This window comes from Amphibalanus amphitrite, unplaced genomic scaffold (assembly GCF_019059575.1).
Source record: "Amphibalanus amphitrite isolate SeventyFive unplaced genomic scaffold, NRLGWU_Aamphi_draft 001189F_arrow, whole genome shotgun sequence".
Classification (NCBI taxonomy): Eukaryota; Metazoa; Arthropoda; class Thecostraca; order Balanomorpha; family Balanidae; genus Amphibalanus; species Amphibalanus amphitrite.
Genome location: NW_024882683.1, coordinates 130436 through 147515, shown reverse-complemented (window position 1 = coordinate 147515; position 17080 = coordinate 130436). Strand labels below are relative to the sequence as shown.

The 17080-nt window shown below is 51.7% G+C and overlaps 1 protein-coding gene across 2 annotated transcripts; it reads left to right on the top strand.

The window, feature by feature from the left end:
* The first annotated feature begins 6 nt into the window (after nt 1-6).
* On the top strand, nt 7-17013 carry LOC122370952 (leukocyte receptor cluster member 8-like). Of its 2 annotated transcripts, none has more exons than XM_043346945.1 (15): nt 7-185; nt 492-1008; nt 1305-1491; nt 1966-2114; nt 3382-3525; nt 4016-4165; nt 4470-4553; nt 4969-5043; nt 5537-5672; nt 6200-6319; nt 6790-6924; nt 7338-7536; nt 8150-8255; nt 8482-8583; nt 14047-17013. In XM_043346945.1, exons 1-15 carry the CDS (start codon nt 32-34, stop codon nt 14204-14206), a joined length of 2418 nt encoding a protein of 805 aa, XP_043202880.1. In that variant the 5' UTR covers nt 7-31; the 3' UTR covers nt 14207-17013. The 2 variants fall into 2 exon arrangements, with proteins under 2 accessions (XP_043202880.1, XP_043202879.1); XM_043346944.1 differs by having other exon boundaries at nt 4016-4169; nt 4468-4553.
* Nucleotides 17014-17080: the final 67 nt, after the last annotated feature.

The following is a 17080-nucleotide window of genomic DNA, read 5'->3' as shown; positions in this document are numbered from 1 at the left end:
GCCGGACAGTCAGACCCCAGCGGACTCGGACATGCCGCCCCTGCCGCCCGACCCGCCGCCCGCACCGCCGGCGCCGCCCCCCGAGGCCGCCCAGCCGCCCCTGCCGTGCGCGCCGGCGCCGCCCCTGCCGCCCCTGCCGCCCAACGAGCCGCCGCCGCCGCCGCCCCCGCCCGGCGGAGAGATGGGTAGGTGACTCTTGGATCATGTAGGATGTGTGAAAGTTTCGGTTCGTTGCAATGCAAATAAAATTGTGGATGGTTTCACCTGAGCCTGTATGGAATGAATCAGAATATTTTTTTTTGTTATCTTTCTAGCACTCCTTTTGTATCGCTTGGAGTTGTGGTTTGCAGCCGCGTATAAGACGTTCAAAGTTTCAACCTTTTTTCCCAAGGGGCTATACGCTTACCTGCCTTCACTCGCCGATCTGGTTGTTCTTATATTACACTCTGGACAGTATCTGATGTCCTGCCTGGCTGCTTGTTTATCCTCAGGCGCAGGAATGCCTGGAGGCTGGCAGCCAGCTGGCACAGGCAAGAAGAACAAGAACAAAAAGAAAAAGAACAAGCAGCAGCAGCAGCAGCAGCAGCAGCAGCAGTGGCAGATGCAGCAGCAGCAGATGCAGTGGGCGCAGCAGGAGTCGGACCCCTCCGACCCGTACGAGCAGCTGCAGCAGCAGGCTCAGCAGTACCACCAGCAGCAGCTCCTTCAGCAGCAGCAGTGGCCGCCCCAGCCCGGCTTCCACCCGTTCCGGCCCCAGCAGCGGCCGCCGTTCCACCAGTTCAGGCCGCCGGGGCACATGAACATGCACCAGAGGATGCAGCACCACCAGCAGATGCAGCAGCAGCAGCAGCAGCAGCAGCAACAACAGCAGGGGGAGGAGTACCAGCAGCAGCATCAGCAGGACCAGGAGCAGGGTCAGCCGCCGCAGCACCGCGGTCCTCCTCCCCAGCAGCAGATGGGGTGGTCGCCGCACGCGAACGGCCCCCAGGGACTCCGGCCCGGCTTCAGGTGGGTATAGGGAGTTGGTGAGTTTGGTAGTCTTTCAGATAGATTCACTGATTGATGGATTGTTAGCTGCCGTTTGGGTTTTGATTTAGGTGAAGTGTGTGTGCTCAATATGGTTAATGTCCTTTTGATTTAGCCTTACAAGCTGTAATTACAGTCATGTTCATTGATATCTCTTCCTAGCACGCAGTATAGCAGTTTCTATCACTGTTTCTTACGGTACCGCTATGCACAAGTCGGCACCGTTTCGGTCTCCACCACCTCCGAGTCGGTCCCTAAGTCCCTCGCTCCGCCGCCAGGTTCCAGCCGATGCAGCTGTCGCGGCCCCGGTTCCAGGCGGGCGGGCAGCTGGGCAGCTTTAACCAGTCGGTGCGGCCGCCGGGCGGTCAGCCGCCCAGCGCCGCCGCCGCCCCCGCCCCCGCCCCGGGTCCGGACACCTCCCAACCGCCGCCACAGACTCCACCGCCGGAGTCACCCGGTCAGAAGGTAAGACCGTGTGCGACTTTTGGATACTCGCGCCGGAGAGTCGACTTGGGATTTGTCCCTTAGGAGACCCTAAGATATGCTTCGCAGTTGTCATGGATACGGCATATTGCGACATTGTTTGGTTTGTGTTTTGTAGGCACTTGTAGGGCATCTCAACGCCTCGCCGCGCCATATCCTCCAGAATACTCCTGGCTGTTAAAAAATTCAGCTTTATTACGAAACATTTATATTTTGTCGTAGACAAGACGAATCGCTCAGGGGCCCAGGGTGGTAATAAGAAAAGGAAGAATGTGAGATGAATTGATGATAATGATGCCGAAAAAGAAGCTTTGTTGCGTTTGTTGCCCTTGTTCATTTTTTTCGTGTGTTGCGCCAGCCTTTCAATTTGTCCTTTATTTGTTTGATTTTCATCGATAAGTGTTTTTATTTTGGCGTTTTTGATGTGCGTAATACCAATGTTTTCCCTTTCTACAGTCTTCGCCTCAGGCGCTGTCCGGTCAGCCCCGCCCACCGAGTGACGCCACGGCCGGGAAGCCAATGGGCGCTGCGCCGGCCGGCCAGCCGACCAATCAGGCGGCTGAGAGCGCTGCCAACGCCAGCAGCGACTGGCCCGACAGTCTGAAGTGAGTTCGGTGGCCGCCGGGCGGCGCTGGCATCAGGAAATTGAGTGCCGAAAAATCAATAACGTCTTACATTGCAAAACAATATGTGTCTTTGGGTTATCTTTGACGGCTTTTTGACATACATATTTTTATCTATGATAATTTTGCATACAAGGCTGTGGAAACAAGTTTTTGGTTCAAGGTCATGAAAGTTTTTGTTTGTTTTGAATGTCGATGCGGGATGCCATCAGGGTTGGCAGAGGGTGGCAAAAACTGGTTGTTGCCAGTGGTTTTAACCGGTTTAAACCGGCTGGCAGAAACCATGGTGGCAAAAACTGGCAGAAACTGGCAAAAACTCAAGTAGCCAAAACTGCGTTGTTTGCCTAAAAAGCAATCGGTTGAAATGTACAAAGTCATGTCTGTCATTGGGACCCAGTAAGCATTGTCTCGCTAGTTTACCGCTGCTTAAAATGTCTGTCGGTAGTCAATAGATGTCCACCGGGAAGTGCACTTTCATGCATCGCTGTTGGTGTGCTTCTGCACATGAGCATATGCAGGAGTCGTTTCCGACCAGACCTCGAGAATGGCTGGGTCGATTGCGCTCAAATTGGGACACCGTTAGGGACTGATTAGTAGGGTGTCGTGCATAGTCGGTCGGGGTCCATTTTGCACGTGCGCACGTGCGGGGTGACGCTTCCAGATTGGGAGAACGGCTACGTCGACTAAGCACAAATTTGGCACTGACACTGTTAGGAACCGGTTCGTAGGGTCCGGTGCACAAGTCAGTGGCAGATGCCCTTTCCCACTTCTTCAATACTCGCCGCCCGCCGGCGCACTTTCTCATTTGTCTCACCAAAAAGGCGCCTTATTGGTTAATTATAGAGGACTCACGGAACTATTTAACACTAAAATGGTCAAGATACCACTTCTGTTTGAAAGCATATTGTATTGACTGAATCCTACTTTAAACGTGTCCTGCTCAAACGCATGTAGAGGCATAGCGTTTTGACTGTTTTAGTTTTTGCCAGTTTTTGCCACTTTATGCCGGTTAAAACCGGTTTAAACCGGCAAATGGCAAAAACTAGTTTTTGCCGGCAAAAATGCCAACCCTGGATGCCATCCATTATGCAATCTTTGGGACTAGCCTTGTAGTTTTTTTTTTGTTTCATTTATAGGAAATTGTTGCAATAACACATAATCTAAGCGTCCTCATGTCCCCTGTCTGTAACACAGTACTGAAATCCATTTTTCCTCGACTGACCTGACCTGTGACCTGCCCACCCCGCAGACGGTACGTGACCCGGGCCTTCGAACGGGCCGTCTCCGACACGGAGAAGAACAGAGTTCAGACGCTACTGAGAGAGAAGATAACGGCGGCCGCCGCGCGAGGGCCGCTCACAGGAGTCGACTGGGACAAGGAGCCGCTGCCGGGGTCAGTTGGGGTGAAAGAGGGTGCCAGGGTTAGTTGGGGAGGAATGGGGAGCTGGGATCAGTTGGAGGGATGGCGAGGGGTCTGTGTGAGGGTAAGTCTTGGGTATGAGGAACCTCTGCCGGGCTGCTAAAGGGAGGAAGGGCTGATATTTTGGTGAATTACGTTACCGGCACAACAACCAGTGAGCTTGCATCAACGTCAGTGTAGCGCTTATTGAACTATGCTCATCGCTTTTGCCCCATGATCCTCTTTGCTCTCCTTACCCCTTACTAGTCTGACCTAGTAACCCTCTGTGGTCGCGTGCCCCCTTCTTTGACAATGCCAACAGTCATGGACAGCAGTCAGGAACAATGAGTTTGTTTGGGGCCAGTCTTGGCTGATATCGGGTCATGCTAGTTGTTTTGAGCCATGCTCCCATTTTCTCACCTTTAAATCCCCTTACTCTGACCTCGTGACCCCGTTCACTGACTGTGACCCGTTGACCCGGCAGCGCCCAGCTGTCGTTTGTGGAGCGAGCGGCGGCGGCGGCGGCCAACCAATCACCGGGCAGGGGGCGGGGCCGCGGCCGACTCGGCAACCAATCAACGGGCAGATACTTCCGCGGCCGGCTCAGCCGCTCCCGGTCAAGGTCAAGGTCAAGGTCAGCGACAAATCAATCGTAGATCGGTCAACTATGCAATACAGCTCAGAAGAGACGATGAAAGTAACGTCTTGTCTTCTCTTGACAGCCGGTCGGGGCTTTATAACTTCTGAGGGTGCATTTTGCTCCAACCGACAATGCCCCTCGCACTTAGTTAGTGCAGAGCTCTCAATGCTATTAGTCCTGTAGTCTATGCTGGCTCAGTCCTGTGTGTTAACACTCAGTGATCATGTGTATGAACACTCGCTGCAGTTGTGCTGTTCTGTCCCAAGCCTCTGGAAGGCTGACCTAGTTTCCCCCACAGGAGTCGTTCCCGGTCGCCGGACTCCCGGTCGGGGTACGGCAGGTCGAACCGCGGCAGGAGACGGAGGAACAGCAGTAGCGGAAGGTGAGGGAGCCGGGGAGCGCTGGGGAACGTGGGAATGGCAGGGGAACACTTTGAGTGGGAAGGGTGGGGAGGCAGACGGGTGGACTCGGTGGGATGAGGTGTTGTAAGGGATTGGCTTTGTTTGTTTCTGGGTGTTGATTGTCGCGTCACTGCTTTATTGGACGTCGAATTTATGGCGAGGCTGCGTTCTGTGCTCAGCTAAGATGTTATGCTTGAGGTAATATTGTTCTTTGTTCTTTTTACGCGGACTAATGTTACCAAGCGCAAGGATTGTTCGGAGACTGGTTACTGGGAACAGCTTGTATTTCGTCAGTTGGCCAACAGATGGTTGTGTCTTGCTTTCGTCGGTGCGTTTATGTCATATTTTGGTTTCGCCTGTGCTTGTCGACTGAGCCGTGTGCTTTGTGTTGTTCAGTTCTCGGGACGAGGACCATCGCAATACACCGCGCAAGAAAAACAACAAAATGGAGAAGAAAAAGGGACGCAAAGAGTACGTATCCACGGCGCAACAGTGTGCCAGGCGTGCTTTGAATGACTGAAACACTTTTTCTTAGTGCAATGTGTCTGTGTTTTGGGGAACAGTGATTTTGACTCTGCTTTACGTTTATATTCGTTCAGTTAATGGCATTATATTAACATTTTAAAGTTTTACAAGCTAAATCGAATGTCTGGTTATGCATTTTTCAGTCGTACCTCAAATGCATGCGTTTTCATTGTTCAAAGAACGTCGACGGAATCACTTTCTGTCCAATGCACACCATCACAAGCGTCATACAGCCCCCTTCTCTGACCGCCCCCCCCCCCCCCCCGCCCAGCGCCAAGGCGCCGTTCTACTCTCTGGGCGGCCCGGGCGGGGCGACCATCTATACAGTCCCAGCTGACCTAACCCTCCCCCATTTAGCACCACTCTGGGCGGCCGGGGGAGGGGGGCGACCCTCTGTAATACACACCCACCTTTTCTGACCTCTCCTTCTCCCGCGCAGCGCCAAGGCGCCGTTCTACTCTCTGGGCGGCCCGGGCGGAGCGACCATCTCCACCTCTGAACAGCTCCAGAAGAGAGCCAGCAGGTTCGCCGGCCAGCGCGGCGACAACAAACCCAGGCAGAGACTTCAGATTCAGGTGAGGCGTGAGGAAGTACTTCGCCGGTTGGAATTCGGCAAGCTCTGCCTACACTTAGGAACAGTCTCTTATGCTAGAATTAAGTTACAGTTTTTTGCCATTGACTCAGCGAAATATGACGAAATGCGGTGGCTTGCGTCGAAGGAAGGCAGGCTCGCTGGTTAAAAATAATTCACAAGTCCTCTGGCTATTTACATGTGTTTCGGGAATGTGTTGCAGCAATGACTATGCTACGTGATCATCTTTATCGAGCAGCACCTCGATATGATACGATCGTCACCTACCCTCAGTGTCTCCCCTGTCTCCACTGTCACCCCTGCTCTACCACTGACTCTTCTCCCCCAGTCCTTTATACAGAGCGCCGCCTCCCAGCTGGGTGAATATGACGGCGAGGGTATGGGCTGGTCACTGACACCCCCTACCGGCTACCCCTCCTTACAGTCGTTCATACAGAGCGCCGCCTCCCAGCTGGGCGATGACGGAGAGGGCATGGACTGGTCACTGACCCCCCTACCCTCCCTCCACAGTCGTTCATACAGAGCGCCGCCTCCCAGCTGGGTGAGGACGGCGAGGGTATGGACTGGTCGGCACTGCACATTGTCGGGACGTGCCAGGACCTGGAGAAACGCTTCCTGCGACTCACTGCGGTACGGAGCGGGCTATGAGAGGCGGGCGGGCTAGCTGGATAGATGGAATGGTGTTATTGGTGTAGAAAGAACCCAGTCAGTATGGTCATTGACCATCGTACTGTGGGGCGGGATCGTATTGATTGTAATCGTATTGAGATGAGGCTTGGGGCAACGGCTCAGACGGGAGTCGCAAATTTTAACTTCGGGAGGGGAAGAAGGGTGGTTCCGACACCTATACTATAACTGGATCTAACTTTTCATTAGCTTGAAAGACGTTTTGAATTTCGAAGACCAATGAGCGATGCCTATCTTTGTGACGTGTCACAACATGAGCTGCATGCCTAGATAAGAGAATACAGCACCTAAATTTATCAGGCTCTAATCTTCACCAATCTTTCCAGCTTTTGTTCGCACCCACACAGTTCCTATCACGTTCTACCCGTCCACCGCGGCCAGTCTCTCACGTCCAGCGCCCCTCCTCCCGCCAGGCTCCGGAGGCGGCGTCCGTCCGTCCGCCGGAGGTCCTCCGTCGCTCGCTGGAGCTGGTCAAGACCAAGTGGAAGGAGCAGCAGGACTACCACAACACCTGTGACCAGCTCAAGAGCATACGACAGGACCTCACAGTATGTCCGGCAGGGTTTTATAGTGCAGGGCAAGGGACGGGAATGATTTCTTGGTCGACGAACCCGTTTGTCTTTGCTAACTGATTTTAGGGTTACCATTAAGACCAAGCAAAGTGTAACTGGCGTTTGACACTTTTCATGAGATTGATTTCTTGTTTTATCTTTCATTATTGTTGGTGCTGAATCTGATTGCATGGGTTGAAATGTTATGTTTCTGGCAACAGAACTAATGGAAGAGGACGTCTTTCTCTGGAGTTCCCACACTGTTTCTAGTGCCGACGTCTTACTTCGCCCATTAGGTGCAGGGTATTAGGGATGAGTTTACCATTAAAGTTAAGCCTTCTTTCTTTCATCAGGTGCAGGGCATTACGGACGATTTTACCATTAAAATGTCCTCTCGTTTCGCCCATCAGGTTCAGGGCATTAGGGACGAGTTTACCGTGCACGTGTACGAGACTCACGGCCGTATTGCTCTGGAGAAGAAGGACCACACCGAGTTCAACCAGTGTCAGACGCAGCTGAAGGCGCTCTACAGGGAAGTGGGCGGCTCCAACCGGCTCGAGTTTACCGCATACCGGCTGCTCTACTTCATATTCACCCGCGCCATCATAGGTCAGTGGTGGCTCTGCTTCATATTCACCCGCGCCATCATAGGTTAGTGGTGGCTCTGGTTCATATTCACCCGCGCCATCATAGGTTAGTGGTGGCTCTACTTCATATTCACCCGCGCCATCATAGGTTAGTGGTGGCTCTACTTCATATTCACCTGCGCCATCATAGGTCAGTGCTGCTTCATATTCACCCGCGCCATCATAGGTCAGTGCTGCTTCGTATTCACCCGCGCCATCATAGGTTAGTGGTGGCTCTACTTCATATTCACCCGCGCCATCATAGGTCAGTGCTGGTTTACTTACCTCTACTCAGCGATATTGGGTTAAATTATCTTTAACCAAAGCTTCCAAGCTTCCATGCTAGTAACTATATAAGTCCATTTGATCAGACCTTTTTATTCCTTGCATTAACAAAGTAAATCAAGTAGACTAAGCATTTTTTCTTCGCATAGGCCTTCATAGGATAGCAGTGTCCTCTATTTTATATAATTTTGCTCTATTCTACCCTGTATGCAATGAGTTGTACGAGCTACCATCAACGGATAGTATAGGGACGTGTTCGCTTCGTTAACACAGGACTTACCGTCTCTCGGTCTCTTCCCTCCGTTCCCCAGACATCAACACGACGCTGGCCACGCTGACCGACGAGGACAAGCGGGACCCGTGCGTGGCGCACGCGCTCAAAGTCAAAAACGCCTGGAGCCAGGGCAACTACGTCAGGTAAGGCGGACGGGAGTTTGGGCTGGAGGACGAGCACATGGACTTTACAGTTGATAGACCATCAGAAGGGGATAAAGTGTTAGCTCATAGAAATTTCACAGGTTTTATTTCCAGATTTCATGCTTACGCTCAGTCCTTTTTCCTTTCCTATCAAAACGTATACGCGCATGGCTGCCCACCTGCGGACGATGCTGTTCACCATCCCGACCCACCGCCTCTTCTGCAGGTTCTTCCGGCTGTACCAGGACGCGCCGAAGATGTCCGGCTTCCTGATGGACTGGTTCGCAGATCGGGAGCGCAAGAGCGCCCTCAAGAAGCTCATCAAAACGTTCGTACCGGGTCCGGTTAGGATAGTGGCTAGGGAGGGGATAGTAGCGGTTTGGTGGTTAGGACCGGGGGGGGGGGTAGGGGCTAAGTTGGTGAAAAGAAGGAGAGGTGGACGTGGCTTGGTGGTTAGGATGGGTGGGTGGGGGGGGGGGGGGGGGCAGGGGTTAGGTTGGTGAAAAGAAGGTGAGATGGACGTGGTTTGGTGGTTAGGACGGGGTGGTAGTAGGAGTTTTGTTGTTGGGTGGTTTGGTGGTTGGTCGGTTTGTTAGTTGTCTGAAGGCTGTATGGGGCGGGAATGTATGGGACGTAGGGAAGGTGGTGTATTGAATTATTCAAGATCTACACCTTTTTAGGCGCAATTTCAAAAATTTAAAGGAAATAGTTCACTTTCACGAAATTATTTTTTTTGCAATGGATTTATGATTTTTTATGTTCAAAATGATCAGCAAAGAAAATAAAACCTATTTATAACAAATGATTATTTTCTATATTTTGATATAGGAAGAACTTTTCAGTTTCTGTTAAGGTCGCCGTCCACTGCACTTTTGTCCGCCGAAAATAAGCGCTTACTGACAGAATTAACTACAGAGGCAATGGTAGGAGCAGAATCTACAGACGCCGAAACGGCCCAGCCGCCGACAACGCATTTCGGCATGTTTATCTTTTCATCGCTTACTTTACGCTCTTAATTTAGTGGCGGAGAAGTTGGATCGTGGGAGCTTTTTCTGCCGCTGTTGACGCCGACCTTGCAAGATTCAGTTCGCTTTGGCGGGCTATTGCTCGGCGACGGTGCGGGCTACGGGGGTGAAATTTTCGCACAAAGTCGGACGCATGCAACCATTTGTCGTATCAGCTTTTCGAAGGGGTGCGTTCAGCGGTTTGCACGTGGCGGGCGCATCTTTGCGACATTTTGGGCCGCGGCCGGTGCCGAGCAGAGAGCACGTGCCTTAGGCCCAGATTTTTCACAGTGAAAACTGAGCGAAATCAGAGTCGGCAGGTCACGTAGGGAGGGCTCAGGAGACAGATGACGTCACGGGGTGTCAAGGTTTTGACGATTTTTAAGACATTGCTGTGCAGTAAATAACCTTTTTTACGCTCTAAGGGAGCCCAAAAGTTTAATATCAAACTGCCTTAGAGGATAAAATCCTCGAAGATAAATATTGGCGAAGATTGGTAGACACCCGCTGACGTCATCTTTCAAGGTCACCGATGTAAACAAACGGCTAACCCGGCTAACCATTCTCCTATAACTGAAGGTTTGTTGTCAATAGTTAAAACAGTTCCATAGCCTTGGTTAAAACACTATTCGTTAGTACTATTTATAGTCACCGTGGTTAGTACGAACTAACTGGACGGGCAGGTGAGCCAGTGATTGTGTTTCTCCATTCTATTGTATACGGCCTCGGCCGGCGGGTCCTTTGAGACGTGCTTTGAGCATCTCTGCAAATGTTTTTGTGCAGTGGACGGCGTCATTTCAGCAAACGCCGGAAATACGCGCTTATCGACGATTACACGCTTACTTTCGGCGGATGCCAATGTGCAGTGGACGGCGACCTTAAGGCACACGCGATCCAGTATGAAAAGAGCATGGGTCCCGAAAATTCTTCAGAAACTAGAGAAATTATCGCGGCCACCGGCATTTGGAGTAGTAAAGTAATCTTGGGCATTTGGGCCATCTGCTCGTGCTTTTGTTACTGGAGCGCCTCTTTCCCCGAGATTGCGCCGGCCGCCTGCCATGGACGAAAAATACACGACTTTGAAATCCGGCTGATCGTGGGAAAATACCGCCGGAGGTCTCGGCTATATGCAGGAATTCACCGGGATGTATAGTATATACCACTGCCTCGATGTATTGGCTATAGCCTGCAAGCTGGCTTTGGTGCAAACTGCAAACATGTCAAACATGGTATAGGGCGGATTGTCGATTGATGTAAGCGAATCAGACGTTCAATTGACAATTTCCGATTCTTATTCGATAATTACGGCCAATTATATTTTATTTTAGGAAGTGTTATTAGGAGCGGAGCAATAAAATCTCATTTCTCCCCTGTCTCTTTACCTATCTCTCAAATCCCTTGCTCACTCATCTTTCCTCTCCATAGGCGGCGGAACGGGGAGGGCACCGGGGCACCGTCCCCCCTTTGATTTTGGCATTTTAACATTAGCCCTATGGGCGTTGCATGGAAAGAATGGGACCAAAAGTTGGCAGTGCCCCCACCCACCCCCACCCACCCTTAATTGAAGGTGTTCCGCCGCTACTGTTCCTCTCAGTAGGTATCAGTCTCCTTGCCGTCCTCCCTGAAGTCTCTGTTAGTCTTTTCCTTCATACTTATCCTCCTTTCTCTCACCACCCTCTCACTCTCTCTCTCTCTCTCTCTCTCTCTCTCTCTCTCTCTCTCTCTCTCTCTCTCTCTCTCTCTCTCTCTCTCTCTCTCTCTCTCTCTCTCTCTCTCTCTCTTTCTCTCTCAGTCTCTCTCAGTCTCTCTTTCTCTCTCAGTCTCTCTTTTTCTCTCAGTCTCTCTTTTTCTCTCAGTCTCTCTCTCTCTCAGTCTCTCTCTCTCTCAGTCTCTCTCTCTCTCTCTCTCTCTCTCTCTCTCTCTCTCTCTCTCTCTCTCTCTCTCTCTCTCTCTCTCTCTCTCTCTCTCTCACTCTCTCTCTCTCTCTCACTCTCTCTCTCTCACTCTCTCTCTCACTCTCTCTCTCACTCTCTCTCTCTCTCTCTCTCTCTCTCTCTCTCTCTCTCTCTCTCTCTCTCTCTCTCTCTCTCTCTCTCTCTCTCTCTCTCTCTGAGTCTCTCTCTCTCTCTCTCTCTCTCTCTCTCTCTCTCTCTCTCTCTCTCTCTCTCTCTCTCTCTCTCTCTCTCTCTCTCTCTACCCGTCCGTCTGTCCATCTCTTTGTCCTTCTCTCCGTCCGTTCGTCCGCCCTTCCGTCTCTCAGTCCGTCCATCCATCCGTCCGTTTCTCCATTCTCCGTCCGTCCGTCCAATGTCCATCCGTCTCTCCGTATGTTCGTCCTTCCGTCTGTCTGTCTCCCCAGACCCCATCCGCCCGCCCAAGGCCCTAAAACAAGTCCTCAAATTAATAGGTTAGGGGCATATGCCCCCCGAACAGGAGCCTGAGGGGCATTCAGAACAAGTATGCCCCCCCCCCATTCAGACTTACACTTCTTACGCCTATAACGAGGAATTAAATAAAAATTGATTAGAAAGCCTTCCTAGTAACTAGGTACTTTTGTGATCAGAGTCGTTTTAGTAACCTCAATTTAGTTATCATTGCCTTTATTTTGTCTAAAAATATGTTGCTTCTTAGTTCTTACCACAAGGGAGCAATGCCGCTTCAACCCTATTGACCGTATTGCGTAACGACGGCAGTCATATGGGGGGGGGGGCACAAGGGGCGCGTGCCGCCTCATTAGATGCATGGTGCCCTATGGGCCCGAGAGGCCCTGCAGTGCCAATTAGTGGCCGCTCAGGGTCCAAGCGTGCCTCATTTCGACTGATATAAGACCCGCAGGACTCGTGAGAGCACCTCACGGAGTCACGGGCTCCTGAGTCGCCACACATCACACATCTCCATAACGGCCCCACTCCGACTTCTGATAGCCCTGTGCTGGCCTCTGAGTGCTCTTGCTGACCCATTAAGCGTCAGCTCAGCTCTAATTAGGGTCCTGACCCATACCCGCATGGAACGGCTTCACACCAGTGTCTCTGAGGGCCCATAACGGCGCCTGTGAGGGCCTCACACCGGCGCCTCTGAGAGCCCAACACCACCAATCTGAGGGACTAACACCAATGTTTCTTAAGGCCCTACATCGGCGGCGGCTCTGAGGGCCCCACACTGGCGCCTCTGAAGGTCTTACACAAGCGCATCTGACGGCTACCTACCTGCAACTCTGTGGGCCCCACACTGGTGAATAAGGATCCGCCAGTGCGTGAAATAATGCATTAAAGATTAAAGAACCATGCAAAGTTAGCCCTTTTACTAGTTTTACTGGCAAGGGCGATAATGTTCCCCTGAATGTCCTTATTGATCAGTACGAGAATTTCTCTAGAGTTCTCGTGGATAATTTCTCTAGTTTCTGAAGAATTTTCGGTACCCATGCTCTTTTCATACTGGATGCAAATATATGCAAGGCACACATCCTCAACGCAAGACACCTTTTTCGGGACGAGAAATAGAATATCTTTGCCTAGGGTGATCGTTGGGCTGTAAAAGCTCCTGATTTATGCTCGTCTCAGCCCAAGCTACGCAACTGCTATTCCAGTTCAAAACCCATGTTAAAAAGTGAACTATTTCCTTTAAAGACCAAATTCAAAAAGTTTACATTCAAAATGCACGTGAACGTTTTGAATTTGGTCTTTAACTTTTTGAAATTGCGCCTAAAATGCTGTAGATGGGCAGAGAAGAGACGCAGTAGTCCTTTTGTCTGGACCACAAAGTAGTCAAACTAAATCAGTCAAAACCAGAAAGCGTATAGCTAACCAGTCGTGGTGGTTTCACGCTTTGGTTTTGACTGATAAGTACCCACCTACGTGTACATATCAAGGTTGTGATTAGGCTTTCGCTGTAACGTAAATGTAGATATAAAAACGTATGTGTTGTTTGTCTTGTCTCACAGTTTGTGTATCTTTACTTGTAGCTTGTAGCTTTCTTTAAGCTTCTTTAAGAGAAGCAGCACTCCCCCACATGTAAATGTTTCCCTTGCGTGAACTGATGCTCTCCACAGTTGCTGCTCCTCAAAGCGAGCCCCTCCCCCTGGCCCCTCATGAACAGTACATTGTGTGCCGTGTGGTATGAATGAGGATGTGTGATGGGTGTACTGTTTATGGTTTGGCTACACGGCTATCGTTGTCAGTCTGTTTGATGTTAATCAACTGCCATTTTTGTTTCCATTCATTTTCAGCTGTCCGTATAGTCATTTTATACACGTGTTAGCTTACAGAAGGCGATACACCAATGTGCCTCGCCTGCCCTAGTCGCTCGTAGCGCCCTCTGATCAGGCTACGCCGGCTACCTACTCGCTCGTAGCTCCCTCTGATCAAGTTATCTATTTGCTTTGCTCTTAGTACATAATTTTTTTCTTCTTGTGTATGTGTTGTCAACAGTATTTCGATTTGTGTCCCAGCTGCAATCCATTCTTCTTAAATAGTATTGCTGACTGACGAACAAGTGTCAGTATTTTGCACATGCTTTCGTGAATCGTCTATTTAGACCATTTAGTCAGACTGAAAGTAAATTGAAGCGAAATCTAAATATCTGAATCTATTGACAATTATTGGAAATTCTTAACTGTATGTATAGCCCTAATTCAGGGTATATTCCTAGACGCAGCATGTCCATCTGTAAGCCAGTCAGTTTATTAGCGTGTTTACTCCCGTCTGTTGTGTATGCGTGTCGTGTGACCTGTGTATTAACCCGCTCCCCGCGCGCTGCCCCGTGCTCTGACCCGCCACCTATGCGTGCAGATACCGGCCCGGAGTCGAGGTCGGCTATGTGTGCCGCATACTGGCCTGCTCTCGGGAACAGTTTGCCACGCTCACCGAGCCGGCTGCGCTCGTGTATTCGGACCCAGTGCACAGCCAGCTCGATTGTAAGGCGAGCATGGCCTGCCTGGCGGCGCTCTGAGGACGCTCCCAGGCGTGTGTGAGGTGCTAGAGGACCCTCGGCGGCCGCTCGAGTGGCCCGGTGGGTGCGCTGAGGTCGGAGCGCTCGAGTGAGGTTGAAGTGGAGACCCTGAGACGTGGATGGCGGGCTGGAGGAAGTGCTGTTCTCGAAGAAGGAGGGTGCGGCGATGGCGGTGGCGGCGGAGGTGGTAGTGGAGGGAGCTGCTCTACGAACCAAGGGAGACAGAAAGAGGAGGGACTTGGCCGGGAGATACATGGTGAAGCTCGCTGAGATGTGATCAAGGAACGACGAAGAGAATCTAGGTTGCAGCGAAATGTTTCCTAGAAAGACGACAGGATGGTATTGCAAGCTTGGTGCGTGCTAGAAGCTGACGGAGATGATACAGTGTAATGCTGAAGAGCGCATTGATATACCATCAAGATGTTTCTGTGACAAATCCTGCGGTGTGAATCATACGGACAAGGTTCTTTGAGCTGCAGCTGTTCAATATCATGTGTAAAGCTTCAGTTGTTATACAAAGTTAAATTGCAAGCCAAAGTACAATGTTGATAAAATCAAGTCACAAGCACGATCAACAAAAACTAGGAACTTTGAATGAAGAATCATGTTGTACGCACAATGAAGAGTCTGGGAAGATGAAAAGCACTACAAGATATCACCTCAGCATCCCGTCCAGAGGCATCTTCGACATTACGCAATGAGTTTTAGGGTCCTGAAGAGCTACATTAGTCTTGGTTTTTTGTCGTCTGCTAGGTCGTTCGTGGCTAGGAACGCTGCACATTTCAGAGTGCATGTTGGTAGGTTTCCTTTTCCTGTCGTCTTCTTTCCTCATTGCACGTTTATGACATGCGTTTTCATTCACTTCACATTTTTATCACCTCGCCACACATTTTTATCCATATTTCCCACGTGGAGCTGCATCCTTTTCACCCGCATCTCATCGCCATTTACATCGAAGTCTCACCACTCATCATCATCATCATCACGTCTTTAGTTTTTGCACTTGGTTTCTCATTTCTCACACAACCTTCCTCTTCCTTCAACGCTGCCACGTTTTGCCTTGCTCTGCTGTTCCGTTCTGCACAGCGCTCCGAAGCCCGCTGTCGCCGGTGCAAAGCTACACGTCGTCGTGGCCCCGCCTGCTGCCCGGAACCCCGAAAGTCTGAAACTACGGCGATTAAGGGATCTGGGCGGTGGTGGGGCCGCTTGACCCCAACCGGCGGATACGCGTGGCACACAGAGAACGCAGAGTCGGGATAGCGAAACGATCAGAAGTCATGCGAAAATCCTGCCTGCCTAGGTTTGGCTGATCGTCCAGGGTAACATCGTTGCGAGATGTTTCTTCGTGGGAAGCTTCATCATTGTTCGTCTTTCGCCGCGAGTTTTTCAGCAAACATCGCCTACTGCTTACCGCCCATCGCCCGCTACCCGCCGCCCGCCGCCCGCCGCCCGCCGCCCGCCGCCAGCCTTCCGCAACGCCCAGGTCTTCGTCCCCGCCGCCTTCGCCGCTTGTTCCGTTGCCTGTCGTCGTCTAGGATCTCGGCCCGCCGCCGGAAGGCGGTCTTCGACGTCTTGGTGGCGACCCCGTGGTCGCCCCTGGGACGGTCTTCCAGTCTAGCCTCCAAGGGACTCCAGGATGTCTTCGTCAACCATCGCTGGCAGCCCCGGGGCTCAGGAGAGCTCCGGCAGTTGCCTTCGCCGAAGGGAACCCGAAGGATCGTCGGCCGTCCTGGATGGCTGGATGTTCTGCGGACTGGTGAACTACCCCGGTCGCTGTCTGGTGGACCATCCCATCACCCCAGTCGTTCATGACCTGTACTGTCGTCGGTCTTTTAGGACTGTCTGAGCCGCCCTTTTCCACGCTCTGGAAGTCTGCGCCGTCTTCAGCCTTCCGGAGCTTCCCGCATCGTCCAGCTCCGTTGACCATCATCTTGTGACTGACGCGCTGGACGCTGGTCGATCTCTGGACATCCCGTCCGCAGACATCCCGCTCAAGGGGCCTCATCGAGTGTGGCCCCTGGATCACCAACTAGAGTTTGCCTGACGTCGCTACCGCCCGAAGCTGAGGATCTTCGAGTTCTTCCAAGTTCCAGCGAAGAAGGCTGACCAGAGAGGCGCGGTAGGCCGATGCGGACCTCCGGTTGAAGGGCTGCATGATCTGAGCCCTCAAACTGCAGGTTCAGAGTCTTCAGGTTCAGCAGCTTCGGAGTTGAGGACTTCAAGAGCTCTGCAGGAGGATCGTCCACTTGTCGACGGATTGCGGCAACGTGGAGGATGAAGAGGGGTGCCAGCGTGCCGGACACCCTGAGGACCCGCGGGAGGAGTGGCGGAGGATCGCCGAGGGAGTCGACTCAGTGCCACCCACACCCTGATCCTCTCACAGATACCCTCACATGTTCTGCGGGGATCATCCTCCCTGGGTGCTTTCCTGAAATCTGAAGCTACCTCTGACTTGTCTGGGGACCTGATAGGCAATCCTGTAGACGGTCCTGGTCCCTCTACCTAGACCTTGGTTGGGGGTGACCTTTTTGAACGTGAGCCGTGGGAATGCAAAAACGCCTTCCCACAGACGGCGTCTTCCGCTGGCTTTTGCCGATCACGTGACCGGTATCTACATGCACGGTGTCAACCGTGTGTGACATCACGTGACTTTGTTAGTGTTGGGTCCCCACTACAGGTGACCAATGTAAGACAGCGTACGTTGAATGAAGAATGTTTGTATGTATTTGTATAAAGAGAATGTCAGTCTCATCTTGTACATTCGCCATGGTGTGAGACACCTGTAAATACATACGCTGAAAATTGAAGCCAGGCTGTTGTGATGTGACTGCGGGGAAGGGCCAAGATGTGATAGTGCATGAGCGACGATGATCA